Below are 24,143 nucleotides of genomic sequence, written 5' to 3'. Positions count from 1 at the left end.
TTGTCTTTTTGTATATATGAAAATTAGTAAAGAAATTAAATATAAAAAAAAAAAAAAAAAGATATAAATTGACAGCATTGTGAACTGGTATTGCATGTCGAGCTATATTCAACACTGCTGCCTATCTGTATAGTGACACTGAATATACTTTTTTTTTTTTTTTTCTGTCATGGCTGACGTTTAGAAAAGATACTTGCTGTTGCCACTGAATATTGACCTGATAAAACTTTTTTTTTAATCTTGACATCTCAAAATGCCAGTCATGATCTGAAACCCAGGCTCGAGTTATTTAAATTATCTCAATTTTCATCTCAGTATTAACACACTACACACATCCCTTTATTTCACCCACTCACCGACACTTGTGAAGCGAAATATTCAGTTTTCAGAATTAACTCAGCATGGTGAAACTTAATGCTTGAATGACCAGCAAAACCAAACTAGGTTGAACAAAAGTGACTGCTTGAAGTATTACCAGACACTTAAGGGCCCTTTTACTAAACTGTGTTAAGCTCTAATGTGTACTTAATGTGAGAAAAATGGCCTACTGCAGGACATGGTAAAGCGTTTTGTGTTAAATTTGCCATTTGCGCATTCTAAATATGCAGTATTTATTTTTTGGGGAGGGGCATGGAAGCGCTATTTGCCTAGGACGCTGATATTAGCGTGTGCTAACTGAATAATACTGACAATGTGGGAGCTCTTAGCACCTGCATTTTTTTTCAATGGCTGCATGCTAATGCCAACAGTACACGGTCAGAAAATTGAAAAAATTTAAAAAGACCAAATTTATAGGGAAGTCTCATGTTAAGATGTGCTATCCCCATTTACTAGTGCAATTTAGTAAAAGGGCCTCTTAAAGATTTGGGTTTCTCTCCAAATATGTGCTATGATTAAAAGACACCTGGCAATCTGCTCAGCTGCATCCTATCTGGTCTTCTGCTTTAAAGGTGTAGGACATTCAGGCCAGCCACATTGAGCATGTGCCAACTAAATATTTGTTTTGTTTAGTATTTAGCTCACACCTTTCAGTGGTAGTTCAAGGTGAGTTACATGCAGGTACAGTAGGTATTTCCCTGTGTCCAGAGAGCTTACAATGTTAAAGGGGGCCTTTTACTAAAGATCAGTACAAGTTATCTGCAGCAGGGTTTATAGGAATAAAATGAGCCCTGCGACAGATAAGTTGTGCTAACCTTTAGTAAAAGATCTCCTCAGTTTGTACCTGAGGCAATGGAGGATTGAAGGGGTCTTTTACAAAGGTTCGCTAATGTTTTTAGCGTGCACTAAAAATTAGTGCATGCTGTGTATATGCCCATAATATTCCTATAGACATCGACACAGTGCATGCTAATTTTTAGTGTACGCTAAAAAAGCTAGCACACCTTTGTAAAAGGTGTTGGAATGTATTGTATTTTACATGCATTGCCTGTCACCTATTATTTCTCTGTGATTACTCTGTGACCTCTGATGTGAATTACTTAGAGAGGTCACACAGCTATGCAACTTCCTGTGGGGGATAGATGCAGCACATGGAGCACATGGAGCTCATGATCTCTCCTAACCTGAGAGGATCTATGGTGGTGTGAGCATCCATTACCATCTAAGCACATGGAAGGAGCTGATAATACAAATGTATAGTAATATGTATATATAAGCCTGTCTGATTATAATCTAACTACAAACTGTGAGTAAACAGATGTTTTGTTACTTCAACTTTAAAGTGACTCAGCAGTGAATTATTCAGGGGTGAATGAGAGAGAGATGAAGAAAGAAATTAACATTTCTAAAGCTGAAGCTGTGTGTACTAAAATCTGCTAATTATTTACTACAAATAATCCAACAAAAGGGTTATGGGCCCAGGGTCCAGGAATTGAAAAAGAAGAGAAATATTACCAGGCAGAAAAAAAGGCCACATTTTTCTCTTAAGTTTTAAAGGAAAGATTCAGTCTGTCTCTCTCTCCCCCCACACAGCAGACAGAAGGCTAAGAAAATGGCTGAGGGAAGAAATTCACCATTTTTCTATTCTCTCAAGGTGCCTAAATTAACTGAGTTTAATTATCGGCAGTGGGAACTAAGATTCATATGTCTCCTTCGAGCAAAAAGATTAAATATATGCTTAGATCAAGACAGAACAGCTGAAAATATGGCTGAATGGGACAATGCAAACTATTATGTGAAGTGCATGCTTTTGGAAGCTCTCTCAGAGAAACAAGCCATATTAGTGGAGGGAAAAGATACACCAAAGGACATTTTATATAAACTGAGAACTATGTATGCAACTACATATGCAAAGCAGCAACCAATTTGGCTGGCAGAGTTGAATGAAACCAAATTAAGGGATAAAAGTAAATGTAATGATCACATTATGTATCTTATGTCTTCATTTCAAAAGTTAGAACTTTCTGGAATTCCCATGTGTGATGCATTGAAAAGAGCATTTCTTTTTACCTCACTATCAAAGAAGTTTGATGTTTTTAGGTCTGTAAATGAGGCCATTGAAGGGCAATCTTTTGAACAGGCAACATCAAAACTAAGGCAGGAATGCATAATAAATGATTCTGAGGAGATGTGTTCTCAAAGCAAGTCAGAGAGAAATGAAACAAATTTCTTGGCAAAGAACAGAGGAAGGCGGAGCTATGGGAAAACTCCACCCAAGGGCAAGCTGATTTGCTACTCATGTGGAAAGGAGGGACATGTATCTAAATGGTGTAAGGAAACACAAAACACTCCCTCTAGCTCACCTAAGCCAATGGAACTAAAGAATTTTCAAACCAGGAAATGTATGAAGGACAAAGATAAACACAAGGGCTTTCTAATGGCAGAAAAATCTTTGACTATGGTAAATAATAATTCAAATGAAAGTACTTGGATTTTGGATTCAGGGAGCACATGCCATTTAACCAATTGTAAGAATTTCTTTCAGGAAATGTGTCCAGAGGAAGGTATTCTTAAAACTGCAAACGCAGGGACTGCTAAGATCCAAGCAAAAGGTATTGGATTCTTAAAATGCAAAGTGTCTAATGAAGTTAAAGAAATTCCTGTAAGTGATGTTTTGTATATTCCCCAAGCAGTTTGCAATATGCTTAGTGTATCTACATTAGATAAGAAGGGATTTGTGATTCATTTTGAAAACAGTAAGTGCACAATCTCTAAAAATGATGAAGTGTATGCTGAAGCTTTTATGCATAATGATGTTTATAAGCTGAACATTTCAGGTGAAGCCTCACATATGGCGCAAGTAAGGAAGAATGATGGTAAATGTAGTCTGGAAATCTGGCACCGCCGCCTGGGACATCGTGATTCTAAGGTGATCCAGGATCTTTACAGTAAGCAACTGGCCACCGGCATTCAGATAAGTGCAGATGCTGGTAATATGGAGAAATGCATAGACTGTGTTACTCAAAAAGGTGTAAGACCCTCATTTCCTGCATACACAGGAAATAAAGAAGGCATAAGCTGGATTCCACAACAGAAAGGGGCATTTTAGTTGGCTATGCTCCAGGACACAAAGGATATAGAATTTTGAATCTGAAAACTGGAATTGTTGGCATAAGACATGTTACATATTTTGATGAAAACAAAAGGGTTGATAAAGGCTGGATTATCCCAGATGAGCCTTATCATCCAGAATATGAAACTAGAACAATAATAGACATGCCAGTGTATATAAATGCCATACCAAGGCAGATGTCTGAAAGCAACTCATCTGTATCTAACGAGGAACAGGCAGAGGAAGCAGACACAGAAAGGATCATTGAAGAAGACAGTACAGTTGGAGAAGGGGAATCAATTGGAGAAGGACTCTCAGATTTAGAGGATGCGGAAAGGTCAGACCAACCTGTTGTCAGACGCTCATCCAGGGAAAACAAAGGTGTTCCACCCCCAAGACTGTCTTACTTAACAAAGTCAGCAGAAGCTCAAGAGCCCTTAACATGGGATGAGATTGAGAAAATGTCAGCAGAAGAAGCTGCTGAATGGCATAAAGCTGCACAAGAAGAAATTGATGCATTGGATAAAAATAATACTTGGATTCTTACAAAATTACCTCCTGGCAAGAAAGCTATAGGATGCAAATGGGTATTCAAGTTAAAAAGGAATGCACAAGGAAAAGTGGAAAGGTATAAAGCCAGATTAGTGGCAAAGGGATATCTTCAAAAATATGGAGAAGATTTTGATGAAGTGTTTGCACCTGTAGTGAAACACACGACAATCAGAACACTTCTGAGCATTGCAGTCTCAAAAGGCATGCAAGTCAACCACATTGATGTGAAAACAGCGTTTCTTCACGGAGATATAACTGAAGACTTGTACATGGAACAGCCAACAGGTTTCATAAATACAAAACAAAGACAGCTAGTGTGTAAATTAAACAAAGGTCTTTGTGGATTAAAGCAAAGTGCAGAATGTTGGAATGAAAAATTGCATGAAATATTGACAAATTTAGGATTTAAGCAAGGTGAAGCAGATAAATGCTTGTACACTAGGTGCACAAATGGACAATATGCATACATTTTAGCTTTTGTTGATGATCTGCTCATTGCAAGCAAAAGTGAGCAAGAGTACAAGGACATTGTAAAGTGTTTAAACCTCAATGTTGAGATAAAAGAACTGGGTAATGTGTCATACTATCTTGGTATAGAAATTGAGAAACAAAATGATGGTTCTTATCTTCTAAGCCAGAAGCAGAAAATAAATGAGCTTATTGAAAGTTTAGGTATGCAAGATGCCCAAGTTGTAAGCACTCCCATGATCACTGATTTTCTGAAGGATGAAACAGTAAGAGAACCTTTACCAGATAACATCCAATATAGATCAGCCATAGGTAAGCTTTTATATCTAGCTACCACATACAGGGCTGATATAGCAAATGCAGTAGGAATTTTGAGCAGAAGGGTCAGCTCACCTACCAAATCAGATTGGACTGCAGTTAAAAGGATGGTAAGGTATTTAAAGGGTACCATTGATTGTAAATTAAAGATTTCAGCCAATAGTAATCCAAAACTAATATGTTACTGTGATTCAGATTGGGCAGGGGATCATTCTAATTATAAATCCACAAGTGGATATGTGTTTATGTATGGAAATGTACAAATTTCATGGGCCAGTCATAAACAAAGTATTGTGAGTTTGTCTTCTACAGAAGCTGAATATGTGGCAGTATCGGAAGCGTGCAGAGAACTGATGTGGATTGAAAAAACTTTTGCTGGATTTCGGAATAGCTGAAAAGAGACCAATCCAGATAATGGAAGATAATCAGAGCTGCATCCGACTGTCACAGAATGACAAGGTTCAGTCACGCACCAAGCACATCGCAACGAAATACCACAACGTGCGAGAGTTGGCAAAAGAAGGGGTCATCAGTCTACACTATTGTCACACCAGTGAGATGACAGCTGACATCATGACCAAACCGTTACCCAGAGAACATTTTGTGAATCTGCGTATAAAGCTTGGACTTTGTATGAATAAATAATTGCATGACAGTTATGCATGAGAAGGGGTTTGTTGGAATGTATTGTATTTTACATGCATTGCCTGTCACCTATTATTTCTCTGTGATTACTCTGTGACCTCTGATGTGAATTACTTAGAGAGGTCACACAGCTATGCAACTTCCTGTGGGGGATAGATGCAGCAGATGCAGCACATGGAGCTCATGATCTCTCCTAACCTGAGAGGATCTATGGTGGTGTGAGCATCCATTACCATCTAAGCACATGGAAGGAGCTGATAATACAAATGTATAGTAATATGTATATATAAGCCTGTCTGATTATAATCTAACTACAAACTGTGAGTAAACAGATGTTTTGTTACTTCAACTTTAAAGTGACTCAGCAGTGAATTATTCAGGGGTGAATGAGAGAGAGATGAAGAAAGAAATTAACATTTCTAAAGCTGAAGCTGTGTGTACTAAAATCTGCTAATTATTTACTACAAATAATCCAACAAAAGGGACTCTGAGTAATTTGTCCAAGACCTCAAGGAGTATCAGTGGGATTCAAATCCTGATCTCTCTGATTTAGAGCCTGCTTAATCTAACCGCTAGGGTAGTCTTCCACTTCATAACTTTTAACGTATTTCATCTCTGACACAAGCCATGTCTGACTGCAAGGCTAGCAGGCAGGGATGGCTGGAAGTCAGGTGGAAAAGAGAGTGAGCAACATCAAACAAGAGATGCACACCCATGTATCCTTCATGCACCTCCTCCAGTGGCCAACTGCATATAAATGCAGGGTTGTTTGCATGGACTCTTACAAATCTTTTTCCACTTTGGACATCTTTATTAGAAATAGTGACTTGGTCTTGTCAGCTGCTTAACAGTCCAATAATAGGTGAATGTCTAGGCATCATGGTATTTATACAATCATATAATCATAATGCACTTGTGTTAAACTTATGCTGAAAAACTAATTGCATTCATTTTTTTTCTCTATATTCAATTGTAGTTACTGCAAGGATGACAGTTTTATACAGCATATTTGTTAGTTCTATGATCTCCTAAATTAATTTGATATTAAAGTAATTTGTTCATGGTGCTAGCATCAAGCATGCTGGGATTTATGTGTTATCCAGAAAACAGTAGCTGTTTTTTTTAGCCTTGGATGAATAATGGATGAAATGTAGATAGTCCTGTGCTTATTCATTAAATGTTGAATTATTTTTTAATGTTAAAATAACGTAGATGCTTATCGTGAACGTTAGCTTTTTCTACTGTTTTGTCTGCCTGGATGCTTTCAGAAGCTAAAGAGGGATTTAAAGATCATTGGTTCCTCTCTACTTTTCAGAAAAGGCGACGGCGGATTGATCGAAGTATGATTGGGGAACCAACAAACTTTGTTCACACAGCTCACGTGGGATCTGGAGATCTGTTCAGTGGAATGAACTCAGTAAGTAAAAGACAGTCTTTTTGATTGTCTCCCACTAATGATGTATTTTAGTCATTCAGGGGTCCTTTTTTAAAGCTGCGGCCAAAAGTGGCCTTACCGTGCTATTACTTGGGATTTCCCTGTACGTTAAGGCTATTTTTACCACAGCTGTAAAGATGACCTTTTTTTTTGGGGGGGGGGGGGGGGGTTTGCATTAATGGTCATGCGCTAATGTTTCACTTTTTCATCTCAGAAACCATCACCAGATGATGTTGCCATTAATGCGCAGTCATTAAAAAATGTTACCATGTGAGCACTTAACGCCACCCATTTTGTAGGTGGTAAGGGCTCATGTGCTACTCCTGTGCTGACCAGTTAGTGCACGGTAATGTTGCTATGCTAACTGATTAGTGCCGGAACACCTACTCTTCTCTCCCGACATGCGCCCTCAAGAAAATATATATTTTTAGTGCACATTTAGGGGCCCTTTCACTATGCTATGGTACAGCTACCGTGGTGTTGCCACTCGCCAATCAGGCACTACCTCTGGGCTACCGCAATATTGGTGTGACCTTTTTAAAAATTTTCTGTGCTGGGATATACCGGGAGGTAATTGGGCAGCACCGTGCACTTTCTGGTTACCACCAGTTTAGCCCTTACCGCCACCTTAAATAGCTGTGTGGCAAATGGTTATCTTGCTACACGGCCATTTCGTTTAAAACAAAACACCTTTTACCCACTGTGGTAAAAGGGGGCCTCGGGGTGGTGTAAATCTGTGCACCAATAACACCTCGGGCCCGCATTTTACCGCAGTAGGGTAAAAGGGGCCCTTAGTGTGTGATAATTTCGCAGTTACCGCAGGTTGCCTGAGTGTGTCCTATGCAACTAATGCAGCTTAGTAAAAGGGCCCCTTATTTATTTAATAAACTTATTTTCCGCTAATTCAACAACAGTCAATCTCTTTGGATATATAACAGAACATTGCACTGATGAATAAACTGTATTTGGTTCAGCATCCATAAGTCTGGGTGAGCAATGATAAAAATGGAAACAGTGCTGTGAAAGGATGTTTAGAGGTACTGGGTAGCTTGGGTTCACCTTTATTTTTAGAATTTTTATTTCCTAACATATACCACGGTATTTTGTTGGCAGATTATCTAAATATATTCTGAGTTATGTTTAGTTTTTATGAGCCCAGTATATGGTGTAGATTGTAGCTTTTGATAATTGATGGAAATAAGTTAATTCCTTAGCGTCCCTCCAGACCGGCCCAGGGTTGGACTGATGGGTTGTGCACGCCTTCCAGCAGGTGGAGACTGAGAAACTTCTGACTCTAGAGAACCTCTGAGGTGCTAAACTCGGGGGTCCCAGGTCCTTCCCCCACTTCCTTCCCATCTCCCTTTGGTGCAGGGAAGGGAACCCTTTCGGAGGAATGGTATTTAGCCTTTGGGAGAGGCAGCCACTTTCACTTTTGATTGGGGAGGAAAAAAAAGCACCATTTGTTACCTTTTCTCTCCCCCAGGCACAAACGAGCAAGCAGCTCAGTCAGTGCTGCACTGATTTGTGAGCCTGCTTCAGTTCCTCTCGCCCCCTGTTTGAAAAAACAAAAAAAAAAACCCTTGGCAAGAACAAGCAAGCAGCTCTGCTGTGATTGCTGGTTTCTTTTCAGCTGTCTCTCTTCCTCGTGTTCAGTGTCGGCTGCATTTGCAAAAAAAAGAAAAAACTTCACAGGGGCGCAGAGTAAATGACTCTATGGCAGAGAACCTAAAGCGTTCTGCTATGTGCCAACACAGGGGAGTAGGTTCTCCCGGGGAGTGTAAATTTTGCACTGTGATTGCTGTACCAGAGCCGCACCTTCCCCTGAATGCTTCACAGGTTGCGCCTGTCTCAGCGTTCTCCCATCCATCCGCGGACCTGGCTGGCCCTTCGGGTGTGGCAGGGAAATCAGCCATCTTGTCTGCAACTTCAGCCTCTGCAGCACGCGAGCTCCCATCTGCTGCACAGCCTTCAGTTCAGCCTGAGGCAGTGTCTGGAGGGTTTTCCTCGAGTTTGTCCTCCAGATGTACCAGGCTTTCCTCATGAAAAAGGCAAGGATGGGTGTCACAGGGATAGGGGAGTCGGCTTCCAAACCCTTTGCTCCCCCTAAAAGACCTCGAGTCTGCTTAGACCTCGAAGAGGATCTGGTTTTGGATCTGGACCCTTTCCTGGGAGAGGAGGAAGGATTAGAGGAATAGTTTTGGGAAGACCAGCTACCTTCCGATCCCATGGTGGCTCCCTTGTCTCCGGGAGAAGATCCTTATGAAAAATCAGGACCTTCAGGAACTCATCTCCTTAATCTCATCCACGCTCCATTAACCCTGTTAAGCCATACCTCTTCTCCTTGGCGGAATTGTTAGTGAACTTTGCTGTCTTTCAAGCATGGTTTATGACTGCTTGGTGGCTGCTTAGATTCCACAGGCCACAGAAGGTTGGGTCTTTCTCTTTTCTGCTTTGTTAGTCAAATACTAAGGCTAGGGTCACTTGGCCAGGGCTCTTATTGGCTCTCTAGAGTCAGAAGTTTCTCAGTCTCCACCTGCTGGAAGGCGTGCACAACCCATCAGTCCAACCCTGGGCCGGTTCGGAGGGTCTAAAGGAAAGCAAATTAGCAGGTAAGGTCTAATTTCTCCTTTATAATTGTTCAATACCAAACTTAAAAAAAAAAAAAAAAAGTGTGAGGCTCAGCCAAAGGCATTTTTCAGGTATTTATAAACACCATGTGTTCAATCCAAAGAATGTTGGGCTGTGTTGAAAAACAGCAGATATATATAGCGTAAAAACCTTTGAGAACAAAGAAAATTAGTCTCAACGGCAATGTGCCTAGCCAGCCTTAGAGTTATTTTCTTTGTTCTCAAAGGTTTCTTCATTATAGTGCTCATTTTCAAAGCGCTTAGACTTACAAAGTTACATTGAGGGGCATTTTCGATATGACGTGTAAGTCCGACTTTGAACGTTTTGCAAAAAATGTCCAAAATCTGAATAAGAAAGAAGGTCATTTTCAAAAAATGAAAACGTCTATCTTTTTTTTTTTTGTTTCAAAAAGTAATATTTTCAACAAGGTTTTGATTTTTGGTCCATTTTCAAACAAAAAACGTCCAGGTGCAAAACGCACAAAAGCAAGCCATTGAGATGTAGGAGGAGCCAGCATTTTTAGTAGATTGGTCCCTAGACATCCCAAGAAAGCAATAGGGCACCCTAGGGGGCACTGCAGTGGACGTCTTCATAAAGTGCACCCAGGTACACATCTCACCATTGCTCCCTTATCTTGTCTGCTGAGCCCCCCAAAACCCACTACCCCCAATTGTACACCACTATCATGAAGGGGGCACCTATATGTGGGTACAGTGGGTTTCTGGTGAGTTTTGAAGGGCTGACAGTTTCTTCTACAAGTGTAACAGGTAGGGGGAGGTATGGGCCTGGGTCCACCTGTCGGCAGTGCACTGCACCCACCACTAGACTACGCCAGGGACCTGCATTCTGTTCTAATGGACCGGAGTATAACATCTGAGGCTGGCAAGTAATGTTTTTAATTACATTTTTTTTGGGGGGGGGGGGAGGGGGTTAGCAACCACTGGGGGAGTAAGGGGAGGTCACCCCTGATTCTCTCCAGTGGTCATCTGGTCATTTAAGGCACCTTTTTGTGCCTTATTCGTTATAAAAATAGGTCTAGCTCAAAACGTCTTAGTTTTAGTCCTGGACGGTTTTGTTTTGTTCCATTCTGGCTGAAAAACGTCCAAGTGTTAGGAACGCCCAGATTCCGCCCATGACATGCCCCCTTTTGATTTGAATGCACTTGTGTTGGACTTCATAGAAAAATGTCTAAAAATTGGCTTTGAAAATACCAATTTGGACGTTTTTGTGAGCAAAACTTCCAAAATCAGATTTATGCCACTTTTTGGACATTTTCCTCTTTTGAAAATTAGCTCCTTAGTAACTTTGTAAGTCTAAGTGCTTTGAAAACGAGCCTCTCTCTATATCAGGGGCGTATCTGCGTGGGGCCACAGGGGCCTGGGCCCCCGCAGATTTCGCCCTGGCCCCCCTCCCCGCCGTCAACCCTCCCCCGCTGCTTACTTTTGCTGGCGGGGGGCCCCAACCCCCGCCAGCTGAGGTCCGACCCGCAATCTCCATATTTCATCTTCCTCCGTGGCCATGTGCTTCAAGGAAGTAACGCTGCAGTGCTGATTGGTTGAATCCAGTTCGGCGTCTGACACAATCTGAATGCCGGGCATTTGTACACAGGGTAGATAGGACACTTAAAAAAAAAAATGAAGGACGTGAAAGTATTACATCTTGGGGGAGGGGTGAGGAGGAAAGCGGTGGGGTATCCGGATACTGGGCGTTAGGGCCACGGGGGTACATAGACTTTTGAAAGCCTTAAGGAACCCAAAGTGTGGGAAGGAGGAGGAAAAGGAGGGGAGGGAACGGGGTGAGGGGCATTAGGAACAGGAGAGGGGGGCCCTGTCACACACTCTTTCTCACACACACACTGTCACACAGACAGTCTTACTCTGTCACACACCCGCACATTCACTCTGGCTCTCTCTCTCAAACATACACACTCCCAGGAAAACCTTGCTAGCACCCGTTTCATTCGTTCCAGAAATGGGCCTTTTTTACTAGTAATATATAATTGATGAGACATTGGGGGGGAGGGGAGTTATCAACATGGGCTACAGTTAAGACATGTTATTTTACTGTTAACCCCAGTTATTAACCAAGTCATTGCATAAAATGGGACCTGTGTTAAAATAGCACAAGTTAGAGGTAAGATAACATATCTTAACGGTAGCCCAATTTGATAACTATGCCTCTTTCTCATCGCAAACCCTTCGTCCAGGAACTCGGACAACCTTTCGCTATATTAAAATAACTGATCTGATTAATGTAATTTTTTATATGGCAGATAGATTTTTGTGGCTGTGTGAGGACCTGCCTGGGTTTCTTGCAGGAGAATGTCATATAGGGGCCCTTTTACTAAGCTGCGGTAAGCACCAACACGTGCCCATGTAAGGACACGCTAAAGCCACTTTTTTTATCACAGTCTGGTTAGGTGCACAAGGTTATATGGGGGAGATGAGTTGAAAAACCAAAAAGTGGTTTCCAAGGACACAGCTTTTTCCCCAACTACCTCATTTATGTTGCCAGTTTCAACTTGCAGAACAATTCACATTGTTTATAACAGGGCATGGTGCTTGTTTTGAAAATACAGAAACGCACTGTTGCTGGAGAAGGTGTGGCTGTGCTACCTCAATTTTTTTCTTCACGGTAAACAATCATAAGTCATTATCACAATACATTATAGTATTTTATAGGCTTAAAATACCTTAAATCTTTGTTGGGAAAGGCATTATATTGGAAGGCACTGAACTACATGTCTTTCAGCCAAAGTGTTTGTGAAAGAGAGACGTACAGTATTTGCAGCTTGCCAAACCACAAGGGCACATGAAATTGCCTTTGGAGGGTTAGGAATTTAATCAAAAGGCCATGGACATTCCAAAAGCCTCCACTGAATTTTTGGTAACTGGAAGAGGATAAGCAGTGCAAGCTTTCTTTCAACTGGAGTACAGATGTTTTTTGACTCCAAAATATGAGTCCTTCTTAGCAGTGGTTGTAAGGCAGGATGGTGGGAGCAGAGAGAGAGGCAGTACCCCTGCCCCTCCTCCTTACTATGCCACTGTTTGACTCCATGCTCCTCCCCCGAGCACACACTGCATACCTGAACTGGCGCGGTTCCCTAGCATTGCCAGCGGAAGCCCTCCTGCCCATATGCCATGCTGTCTACTGCCCCCCCCCCATACAATGCTGGGCTTTCATACAATCAAGCATGTATGAAAACTTTGCATGCTCAGGGTAGGCCTCCGCACATGCTCAGTTGTACAAAACCCCAGTATTATGCAAGGGGGGGGGGGGGGAGAAGAGTGGACGGCATAGTGCGCAGGCAGGAGGGCTTCTTCTGGCAGAGCTTGGAGACCCTGCCAGCCAAGCACCTCAATTTTTGGGGGGGCCTGGGGTATCCACCATGCTCCTGCCCAGGGCAGTCCTCCTCCCCACTTCCCTCTTACTACACCAAGCTTCTTAGGAGTGGAGAAGTTAGGCTAGTGTATAGTGCAGTGAGCTAAGAACCTGGGGACCTGGATTTGATTCCCACTGCAGTTACTTGTGACCCTGGGCAAGTCACTTAACCTTCCCATTGTCCCTGGTACAAAAGCTTACGATTGTCAGCCCACTAGGGACAGAGAAAGTACCTGCATAGAATAAAAATGTAAGCCATATTGGTTGTACCACAGAAATGTGGTATATCAAATCCACAACCCTTTGCCCTTTCTGGATATGATGCAAAGAGATTCTAAAGGTGTCCTGATATACAGCATTTTACAACCTGTTGTAAAACTGGAAACTCAAGTTTCACAGTGTAAACCGGGGTGCTCAGTGTTGGGCCTCAAGGGCTGCAACCCAGTTGGGATTTCCACAGTGACTATGCATGAGATCTATTTGCATACAATGGAGGCAGTGATTCAAATAGATCTCATGCATAGTCATTGGGGGGAAATCCTGAAAAGCTGAGTGGTTGCGGCCCTCAAGGACTGACATTTAGCACTCCTGGTGCAAAACCAGGTAAAATTTATAGTAATAGTGTATATTGCAAGCTGCAGAAATATTAGTAAAACCCACCATTGTGTTCAGAAGTGAACACCATACAAATGATACAGATGTTTTGAAGAAGCAGCGATTCGTCTCTTGTCTGATTGGAGCCATGCCTTCAGGACAAGAATCCAACTGGAAGACTCTGTGGACTTCCTGAAATAGGGGGTTGGGTGTCTTGGTTTTCTATCCATTTTACACAATGCTTCATTCAAGTGCTGTTTAGCAGGTGACGTGAATCATGTAGATCACCTTGGCTGTATAATTTATCAGAGAGAACGTAAATGAAACTTGTGTTTGAAAAGAAGGGGGTGTCTATTGAATTCTGTGCAGTGCAGATTCAGCTATTGCCCCTTTGTTTTCCTTCCTAGGTGAGTTCAGTTCAGAGTCAAATGCAATCCAAAGGAGGGTATGGAGCTGGCATGTCTGGCAATGTTCAGATGCAGCTTGTGGAGACAAAGGCCGGATAACCCTGGCATCATGATGTACAGTGAGTATTAAACTGCTGTGATGGTCAGGGGCAACACCAAATAGTAGATGGTGCGGATTGTAAATTTTATAAATAAATATGAAGGGAAAACTTTTTCATGAGACATGAAATATAATACTTCTAAACTCAGAATCTTATGGTTCATGATATTAATCTGAACTTATGTTAAAACCATGTTCATTAATGCTTTATACAGTATAATGCATTCTAAAATGTTGTAATCCCCAGCAATTGCTAAATGGAACTTCAGCATTTTTCTTCCAGTCTTAATTCATGCAATTTCAGAGCAGGTGGTCTTTTAGCTTCATTATAGTAACCATAGTTTTAAGATATATGCCTGTGAATGCTTTACTATCGAACACCCTGAAATCCCTTGACCATGTTATAAATGGAAAAGGAGATTTTGATACGCCACCTTTCTGTGGTTACAATCAAAGTGGTTTATATATTATATACAGCTACTGTCATGAACTCAAGGAAGGTGAGCCCTTGGACAGCAGCCAGAAAACTGGCTGCGGCAGGCGAGTCACTCGGACTAGACACAGCACTAAGCAGAGTACTAGGCTAGGCAGAAACAAGACTTGACTCTGGCAGGATCCAGGAACAAGGTTCTGGCAGGAACCAGGAACAGAGCTTGCCTGGAGTAGCCGAGCAGGAGCCAGGAACAGGGCTGGACTGTAATAGGAACCAGGAGTAGGGCTTGGCTAGAGCAAGAACCAGGAACAGGGTTCAAGAACAAGACTTGCAGGAGCAAGGCTTCAGGAACCAAAGCTTTCAGGAACAAGGCAAACTTGTTGTGAAGACAATGCATGAAATCCCAAGGTTCATTATAAATGCCCTCACTAATGATGTCACAACCTCTGGTGCCCAGGAATGCATCATGGAACACACTGAGGAACACAGCAGGGCACCAGAGCAAGGCTAAGATACTGAGACATCAGACTGAGGCTTGGATAGTCTCTGGAATAAGGCTTGGAGAACAGGGAAACAGGCAGCAAAGTAATCAGTGCAGGAGGAACATAGTACGGAGAAGCCACAGAGCCTGACCACCAGAAGGAAAGGTGAGTCTCAAAGCGGGGGCATGGCCATAGCCATGACATGTACTTATTTTTTTATCTGGGGCAATGGAGGACTAGGTGACTTGCCCAGAGTCACAAGGAACTGCAGTGGGAATTTAAACCAGGTTTCCCTGGTTCTCAGGCCACTGTACTAGCCATTAGGCTACTCTCAACTCCAATCTAATGTATTAGTGGTATATTGATCCAAGACTATTGGAGGTATAAGGTATTGCAGTTTAGCAAGGAGACCAGGAAGGCATGGCTCAAGCCTGCATGGGCAGAGCCAGTGGGAGGTTGATATTCACAGGATTTAGGCTCATAAATTGGTCTCTTTGCAAATGTACTAGAGCCTTATCCCAGAAAGCCATTATTTCTGGGATAAGCAGTATAGAATGTTTTGTACTTTTTTGGGATCTTGCCAGGTATTTGTGACCTGGATTGGCCACTGTTGGAAACAGGATTGTGTTGTAACATTTATACCCCGCGCTTTCCCACTTATTAGCAGGTTCAATGTGGCTTACAAATATAACAGATTTACAAGATAACGCAAAATGGATAACGCAATGCTCTAAGGAGATATATTTAGAAAAAGATAATTAGGATTACAGTTAATAAAAGGCCAGATATGTTTTACGCTGCTGGGCTTGAAGGACCTTTGGTCTTTCCCAGTATGGCAATACTTATGTACTTAAAAGCCTTTGTGGTCAAGGCCTGAGTTCTAATAGTCTGTTCTCTAAATCTTGACATAAACAGTATTTTAATGTCAAAGTTTAATAGGAAGACAGGGTAGATTGATCTAGGATCAACAGGATATTTGGGGGTTTTAAATATCTTGTTATTACATTTTCAACCGTATAACATCTCACCCCCCAAAACATAACCAACAAGACAAGCAACTATACATGTATTTCCATTCAAAACTAATGTGAAAAATAGGTCTCTGCATTTCTCGGTACATTTCATTATGCCCAGGGATTCCAAGGGGAAGAAAGCAAGAGTCCCGGCTCATCTGAAGCACAGTACCTTTGCAACAGCTCCCATATCTTGCTACATACAGTGCAGAAAACTGAAAGTCTTACTAGTGCTGCTAGTTCATTTTTAAGGCAGATGTGTTCCACTAGCAATTAAGCACCAAAATGAGGGTGAAACAGCAGGGATGTATGTTTGTGCTCTCAGGCACTATTTTGTAACTTGGTGTCTAAGAGGCTCATTTTTGAATGAGAAAAATGATTAAAAAGTAGCATAAAGCAGCATTTGGACGCTTTGCTTGTCAAAATGTTCAAATCGCTATTTTCAAAACCCATTTTGTAAATGTTTTTCTATGCTGCTTGTCAGCAGTGCATTCAGCTCACAAGGGAGCATTTTGGGGATGTGTTAAGAGCAGGATTTGAGCGTTCCTTGGACGTTTTTCAGCCATAATGGAACAAAACAAAACAGTCCAGGACTAAAACTAAGACGTTCTGAGGTAGATCTGTTTTAATAACAACTAACTAATACACTTTGCTGATTCAATTTCCAGCATTCAATAAATGTGGTTGGTTCATCTGTAATCATGGGTCAAAAAAACCTCACTCAAAGTAAACGTTTAGTGGATCCAAAACAATTTTCAAGTCACTTCACTGGCTTCCGATCAGGTACCGCATACAGTTCAAGCTTCTCCTACTAACCTACAAATGCACTCGGTCTACAGCCCCTCCTTACCTCTCTACCCTCATCTCCCCTTACGTTCCTACCCATAACTTCCACTCTCAAGACAAATCCCTCTTCTCAGTACCCTGCTCCGCCCTTTCTGCCTCGCCTCACCCCATGCTTGGAATAAACTCCCTGAGCCCATACGCCAAGCCCCCTCCCTGCCCATCTTCAAATCCTTTCTCAAAGCCCACCTCTTCAATGTCGCCTTCGGCACCTAACCACTTTACCTCTATTCAGGAAATCTTGACTGCCCCAACTTGACATTTCGTCCTTTAGATTGTAAGCTCCTTCGAGCAGGGACTGTCCTTCTTTGTTGAACTGTACAGCACTGCGTAACCCTAGTAACGCTCTAGAAATGTTAAGTAGTAGTAGTACTATTCACCTTCACTAAATCGAACCAAAAGTTTTTTGAACTTAGCTTACTTTGAAGTGCACAGCTGATTTCCATACGGCTGAGGTCCAGACCAGGACCCGTTTCGCAGCAGCTTTTTCTGGAGACTCAGACGAGAAATGTCTAATGCTGTGCATTCATGTTATAGCTAGCTTTCAGCATCGTCTCTAGCTAGCTATATATTCTCTTTTTGGACGTCTTCAGATATGTCCTCCAGGATTTTTGATGTTTAGGAAAATATCCTTTCTTTTTTTCTTTTATGTGCCTATGACCAATACACCTACCCACATGAGAGAAACCATCTTTGGCCTATTAGTCTGGACACATGGGGGTGCTAAAGAGAGAGAGAGAGAGAGGCATTGCTGATCTCCTCTCTATTTCCTGCTGGTTGAATCTGTCAAAGGAATTTTGTTTGTACAGCACAACTTTTAAGTGTATGTCATGCAAAGATATCTCAGAAGCCAGCCACAGTTGTTGAGTGATATTCGCTCTTCTGATAAGTACACTTGGGCTGAGACTTAGACAAACTCAAATCCGGAAGTTCTTGAAAAGCAGATTGTCTGTCCACTGCTGTACTGTAAGTCAGTCACTGTTTGATGTGTGATCATGAACTTAAGGCTATGATTAAATATTTCTTTAGCAAAGGTAGCAACCATTTTTTATTTTTTCTGTCCTCTTTTTTTTTTCTGTCTCTGCAAATATGGTAATCCTAACTTGTGTAACACCCTGTACAAAGATGCACTCTGTAGGAATACTACACACTCTTTCAAATTAGAGCATGCTCTTTCCGAAACAGCAAGCACCCTTAACAACATTGCTTCTGCAATCATAACTCACATTCCCATAAACGACATGGGAAATGACATGTCACAAAATGTTTTGAGTTGCACACCACTTCCCTGGCTGAAGTTACTTACCAGAGAAGAGATGCTGCTGTGGGACTGGTCACCCAGCAGTGCCTGCCAGGGGCGTAGCCAGACTTTGGCGGGAGGGGGGGGTCCAGAGCCTGGGGTAAGGGGGAACGTTTTAGCCCCCCCTTCCGCTGCCAACCCTTCCCCGCCGCCGTGCTTTGGTGGCGGGGGACCCCAACCCCCGCCAGCCAAAGTCCTCTTCTTCCGGCACAAGGCTTCGTTCTGTTTCTGAGTCTGACGTCCTGCACTTTGTACGTGCAGGACGTCAGACTCAGAAACAGAATGAAGCCTTGCGCCAGAAGAAGAGGACCTTGGGGGCGGGGGGTTGGGGTCCCCCGCCAGCAAAGGTAGGCGGCATCGGGTTGCCGGCAGGAGGGGGGGGTCAAGAGGGTCGTCGGCAGGGGGGTCCAGGGCCAAATCTACAGGGGCCCAGGCCCCTGTGGCCCCCATGTAGCTATGCCAATGGGGCCTGCTATGGCAGGCCTGGACCCAGGCACAGCAACACTGTTCCAGTGCCTACCAAATGTTGGCACCAAAATAAGTTACCTATGTTGCCTACATTTCAATCTAGGCCTGATTATACACATACAAAAAGATACTCATGCGCACAAGAGCAAAAAAGAATTGTCAACTGTAGTTAGTAAAAAAAATAATAAAGGAACATGGAAAAACATTCCTTACGAAAATACACATATTTAAACCCAATATGGCCATATATGTGGGTTTTATTATGTAGGTTTGATCTGTAAATCGCCTAGGTTATAGGCAATATATACATTTTTAAAATAATTAAATATATATATTGCTGAAAGCCTGAATCAGGGGTATACAATATGCCAAAACCTAACATATTTAGCCAAAGGCTATGCATTGGATTTCCACCACATTCTTATAAATATGTTTCTTACTTTGGCTGGGATTCCTGTTATTTATATATTGCAGAATGGCCAGAAATTTCCTTTGTTTATTATCTAATTGTGGCCCGAGGAGTGATCTTTTGACTAGATATATGCAAGGCTTGGACATGTTTTTGATAGTCATCAACTGCCTATGAGATTTGTCAGCACTTGAGCAGCGATATGTAGTTCAGATAGGGGCCCTTTTACTAAGGCGCGGTAGGCCTAACATGGGCCTAGTGCACACTAAAAGGGCACTATTACCGCAGGAGCCTTTACCACCTCCTAAATAGGTTTTAGGATTCCCGCAATCCCCTTTCCTGTGCAACTCTCTACTCCTAATGTGTACCCCAATGCAGATTTTCACCAAAATAGGGCAATGTTGTGTTTTTAATATCTGTAACTGTTTAATAAAATTTGTTAACATTAACTTATTTACAATGCTTGAGACTCCTGATTATAAACATGACCACATTAAGTAAAACTGTCCATACTCCCAGGGCCGCCAAGAGACTGAGCCGGCCCTGGGGCAGGGCTGTTGCCCTTCACCATGATTGTCACCGCTGTTGCCCCCCCCCTACCCAAGGATTGCGACCACTGCCACCCCCCCCCCCCCCGGATTACTGCCATAGCTTACAAATACCTTAGCTGGTGGGAATCCCGAGGCTCCGCCAGCAGAAGAGGTCTTCATCCAGCACTGCTCTTCACTCTGCCCAGTTGCCTGCCCCTGTGGCTGCTCTTCCTCTCAACACATGCTCGGTTTCAAAACCGAGCATGCACTGCCTGAGGAGGAAAAAGAGCCACTTGGCAAGCAATGGGCAAAACGAAGAGCAGTGCTGGAGGAAGACCTGCAGTGTCTGATCTTCCGGGCCCCCCTCCCCCCAGCCTCCAAGGGGGGGCCCGGTGCCATAGTTTTCGCTCTCCTGGCAGGGTCTCCAATTTTGTCCCCTGCTCCCCCTCTCAGCATCCCTGCATACTCCCACTTTGTTCTCTGTGAAGCTTGGTGTAAATGATGTGACCTGTGTGTTTCTGACACACTGAGAGGATTCAGTTTTCTCACTGGTCTGCTTCACGTGCTGTTGCTAACTGTGTTCTCTGTTTTGGTTTTCTTTTGCAGATCATAGTGAGTTATTTTGTATATCCTCTAATTTTGTCTCTGGGACTGCTTTCTATTGCCTTCTTTGTGACGAAAGAGACGGTGAAGCCTCACTGTACATCCCAACTTTGTTATTACTCCTGTGAAAAGAACTGTTCTGCTCCACTGGTACCACTTCCAACTGCCTCTACAATGTCAATCGGCAACATGCATGACTCACTTCTACCAGAACCATGGATGAGCAATGTTTACCTTCAATTTGTTTTCTCGTATGAACATTTGAACTTTTTCTTAGCTCCATAAACTGTTTTATTCTGTTTGTCTTCTTCCCTTATAATTTGAGAAGAAGCTCGCAGTTTTGTTTATATTTTTAAATTCATGTTTGTGCAGCATTTGGAAGGTTTAGGACCTGCAAACACAATGCTAATTTTGTCTTGGAATGCTAGCGGCATGACCTCGCAAGCTTGGTGATCTCATTTTTCGACAGTAGCTGCATGGCGCCAGAAAAATTTTTTCCTGCTTGTTCCTCTGCTGTGAAAACCGTGCCAACAAGGAAACGTGGCGTTGCTACACCAGGCATCACCACTTCTCATGGAAGTAGAAAGCTACATCAGAAAGGCCCTTGTACCTCAGTCTCTTTAAAATTTAGAAAGGAAGTACCATGTTTATCAGAGATAAAACAGTTAAGAATACCCACAAAGCACCTGAGTAGTTACGATGCCTTACAAATGTTATATAGTGAAGGTTTTTGAGAATACAAAAATCTTTTCTTCAGTGGAGCTCACTGGACAGGAATGGTTAAAAAAGAAATAAAGGTATCAAGTCTAGCCACTTATTAATTTTCTTATAAGTAGTATTCTTTCTCCTTCCAAACTCTCTTAGCTTTACGTAAATAACTGTGGAATAATAAGAAAATGTTTTAAAAGCTTGCACAAAGCATTCAGTATGTGTTCATTATATTTATTTGGAAACATTTGAGCTGCAGACTGGAAATAGGCATATTAATGTATTGAATAAAGTGGTGTGCTCAGTGTTTTTGTCTGTTCAACAACACAAAAAGTGAAAATCATATCTTTAACTTATTTTACATGAAACTGAGGGTGCAGTAACAGCTTGCCAGTCTGTCTGGAGTACTAACCAAAATTTGGTAGAACTCTCCAAGCAATTGGCAACCTCCTTGTACTAAATATTTAGGAGCCACATTGCTAAGGACAATATTATTTTTGGTCTGGCAGCACACATGTGGGGAAAACCTCTTAAGGCTCAGATGTTAGTGTACTGGTAAAAAGCCTTGGTGCTTAGGCTCCAAAATTTGTTTCTTTCTCACAGGTTGTAAAAATTGTACATCACTATTGCACCAGTTTCAGCTATCTTTGAAAAAAAAGGTCTTTCTCAGGCCTGGTGCCAAGGATATTAGGTGACCCGGGTAAACCTTTAACTTTGTCCTTTTGGCCCCTACCCCAGCCCAAATTAATCTTTGGTCTCATCAACAATCATGATCACTCCAACATCACCTTCTCAGAATAATCTGTTTGAATGAACCATTTAAAAAACTGCCCAGCCTCCCTACTGGTAAAATACCTCCTGTTTCTCTGATTTTGTGTAGTTGTCAGGCCCTATGTTTTGCTTTGACTCCAGCTGCTTTTTTTGAACCCCCAGAAGCTGCTTCCCTAGCTGACGCCTAGTCTTTCCTAATGGCTGGACTGGACCTGGTCTTTTTCTTGTGCTCGATATTGTTAGCCCAAACAAGAAGTCAATGATTTAGTTGTTAGTCAAATTAAAGCTTGTTAAAAAAATATACATATATCTCACATTTTTTTTTATTTGATAACCAACACACATAGCTCCAGAGTATTTTGGGTAGTATAATCAGGGCTCCGTGTCTCACAATACCACAGGAGTGGGATGAAGATCTACCCTTTCCATGTTATTTGCTAGTCCCTGGGAGACCAGGACTGTGCCAGGTTGTGGAAACAACTCTAACTCCCTCTTCTGGCTCATTATTGAATCATCTCTTCACTTTACTGCAAAGTCATACTTCAGTCAAGAAGTGGGCACATTATTTTACTTCACCTTTTGATACAGTATGATGCTCCTTGTGTAAAATCAGTTCAGTTTTGACTTGTTGATACTGAATTAGTAAATCTCTTTAGGGTTCTAAAACCTCAATGAGCACAGAGTGTGTCTAACAACATCTTGTGCACTGATCCAATAGCAAGAAGAGGCCAGCAGTAGCAGCTCATTCCCTACTGCAATTGGATCAGGATAGGAGGGTCTCAGAAAAGTGAATGGAGGCTGAAGATGACTTTTTAAAATAAAGTGGTTGGGATGGTATTAAAAAAAATGGATGGGGTTGCAGGAATAAACACCTGGGATAGGAAAAGAGAAAAAGTGAACCAAGATGGGATTGGAGGAAAGGAGAAGTATATTGTAAGACAGAGCAAAGCTGGACATGCTGGGGGAAGTTTTGCAGCCCATCTGCATATTCTTATTAGCATCCTCATGGATGATTCCCATGTTCTTCTTGCCATTGGGGCCTCTGCTCCTGCTATCTTGTGCTCCTTCCTGCCACCTGCCAGGTGCTGAGGAGGTTTTACAGGCCATCTGCACATTCCTCCCGGGGTCCTCTGGGGTGATTCCTAGGTTCTCCTCAAACCACTTTGGCCTTCACTTCTGCTACCTTGCACTCTTTCCATCTGCCTTCTGGGTGGTGTATATCGGCTAGTGTATATCATATTTTATCTTTGCAGGTTTATATTTCCCCTTCTATTTCTTTTGGCTCCACTACACTTGCTCTTCCTGATGCTAATTCTTCCCAGTCTTATTCCTCATCTTAAATCACTACATACTGCAAGATTGCACTGCCTATTTTCTACTTTTCATCACCTCACCAGTTATTTTGTCTTCTACTTTCTTTTCAGCTCTTGAGCTTCATGTTTTCTTCCTTTCATTCAGCCATCCCCATTCTGTTTGAGCACATCTCATCTTCATCACTATCGTCATGCCTACCCTACTCTTCTCTGTATTCTCTAATGCCATCTCCTCTCTGCTGCAGATACTAATCCCAATGCTGGCTCTCCAAACAAACTCTCACCTTACCTGTTCAGGTAAAACCACAACCTCTGCAATCTTATTGTTATTCATCTTCTTCCGCCCTCTTCTCTCCTCATGCGCCCTCTGGAATGTCCACACGGTCTCCAACAAGCTTGCTTACTTACATTCACAGTCTTAGCTCTCATACTCTGCATCTTCTTGCACTAACAGAGACTTGGTTTTTCTCCAAACACTCTGCTTCAGTTGCTGTTACTTTTCTCCTATAAACCTTGACTGTGGAAATAGTGTCAGGCTACTATCCTTCCATTCTTGTAAGTTTCAACTCCTTCCATCTCACTCCTTTTCTTCCTTTGAAGTTGTTCCCTCCCAAACTTGTTTGGGATAATTGTGGCATACAGATGTCATAAATAAGTAAATAAATAAATGAATAAGTAGGTAAGTGTACTCCATCCACTTATTCAAAGTAGCTGTCATTTATCAAGCCCCAGATAAATCCCCTTCTTCTTTCTAATTGACTTTGATTCCTGGCTTTCCTTCATTCTTTAAGCATCCTCCCCTTGGCTTATTCTTGGGGAGTTTAACATTCATGATAATGACCCCTCTGACTCTTATGCCTATAAGTTCCTTGCTTGAATCTCTTCATTCAGTTTCTAGCTATGCTCCACTACTCCTACTCACCAGAATGGACACTGTCTCAATCTTTTCCAACTCTCAATTTTCTCCCACTCAGGTCTTCCCTCTTTGATTAGCATACCAAACCCTAGCTTTGGTTGTCCTCCAGAATTCACGATCTGCGTTCCTGTGCCCACTCTGCTGAGCAACTTTGGCTAAACCACATACCTATGCTGACAATGCATTTCAAATTCTTGCAGCTCTTTTCATTCTGTTCTTACACTTGCCACGTGAGTTCTAAGTCTATTTGACAAACTCTCTTTCCTCAAACCCTCACCGTACCATAAGAACATAAGAATAGCCATACTGGGTCAGATGAATGGTTCATCTAGCCCA

The 24,143-nt window shown here is 42.2% G+C and overlaps 1 protein-coding gene across 2 annotated transcripts in view; it reads left to right on the top strand.

Moving 5' to 3' along the window:
* The window catches only part of LOC115463250 (CDC42 small effector protein 2-like), a 112,337-nt gene extending 91,223 nt beyond the window's left edge, over positions 1-21,114 (top strand). For both annotated transcript variants that reach the window (XM_030193594.1, XM_030193595.1), the window contains exons 3-5: positions 6,789-6,890; positions 13,919-14,037; positions 20,103-21,114. In XM_030193594.1, coding sequence (XP_030049454.1) covers positions 6,789-6,890; positions 13,919-14,017 — 201 coding nt within the window. In that variant the 3' untranslated portion in view covers positions 14,018-14,037; positions 20,103-21,114. The remainder of the gene's footprint in view (positions 1-6,788; positions 6,891-13,918; positions 14,038-20,102) is intronic.
* The last annotated feature ends 3,029 nt before the right edge of the window (positions 21,115-24,143 follow it).

The sequence above is a fragment of the Microcaecilia unicolor genome, chromosome 2, assembly GCF_901765095.1.
Source record: "Microcaecilia unicolor chromosome 2, aMicUni1.1, whole genome shotgun sequence".
Classification (NCBI taxonomy): Eukaryota; Metazoa; Chordata; class Amphibia; order Gymnophiona; family Siphonopidae; genus Microcaecilia; species Microcaecilia unicolor.
This window is presented reverse-complemented; position numbering and strand designations above follow the sequence as displayed.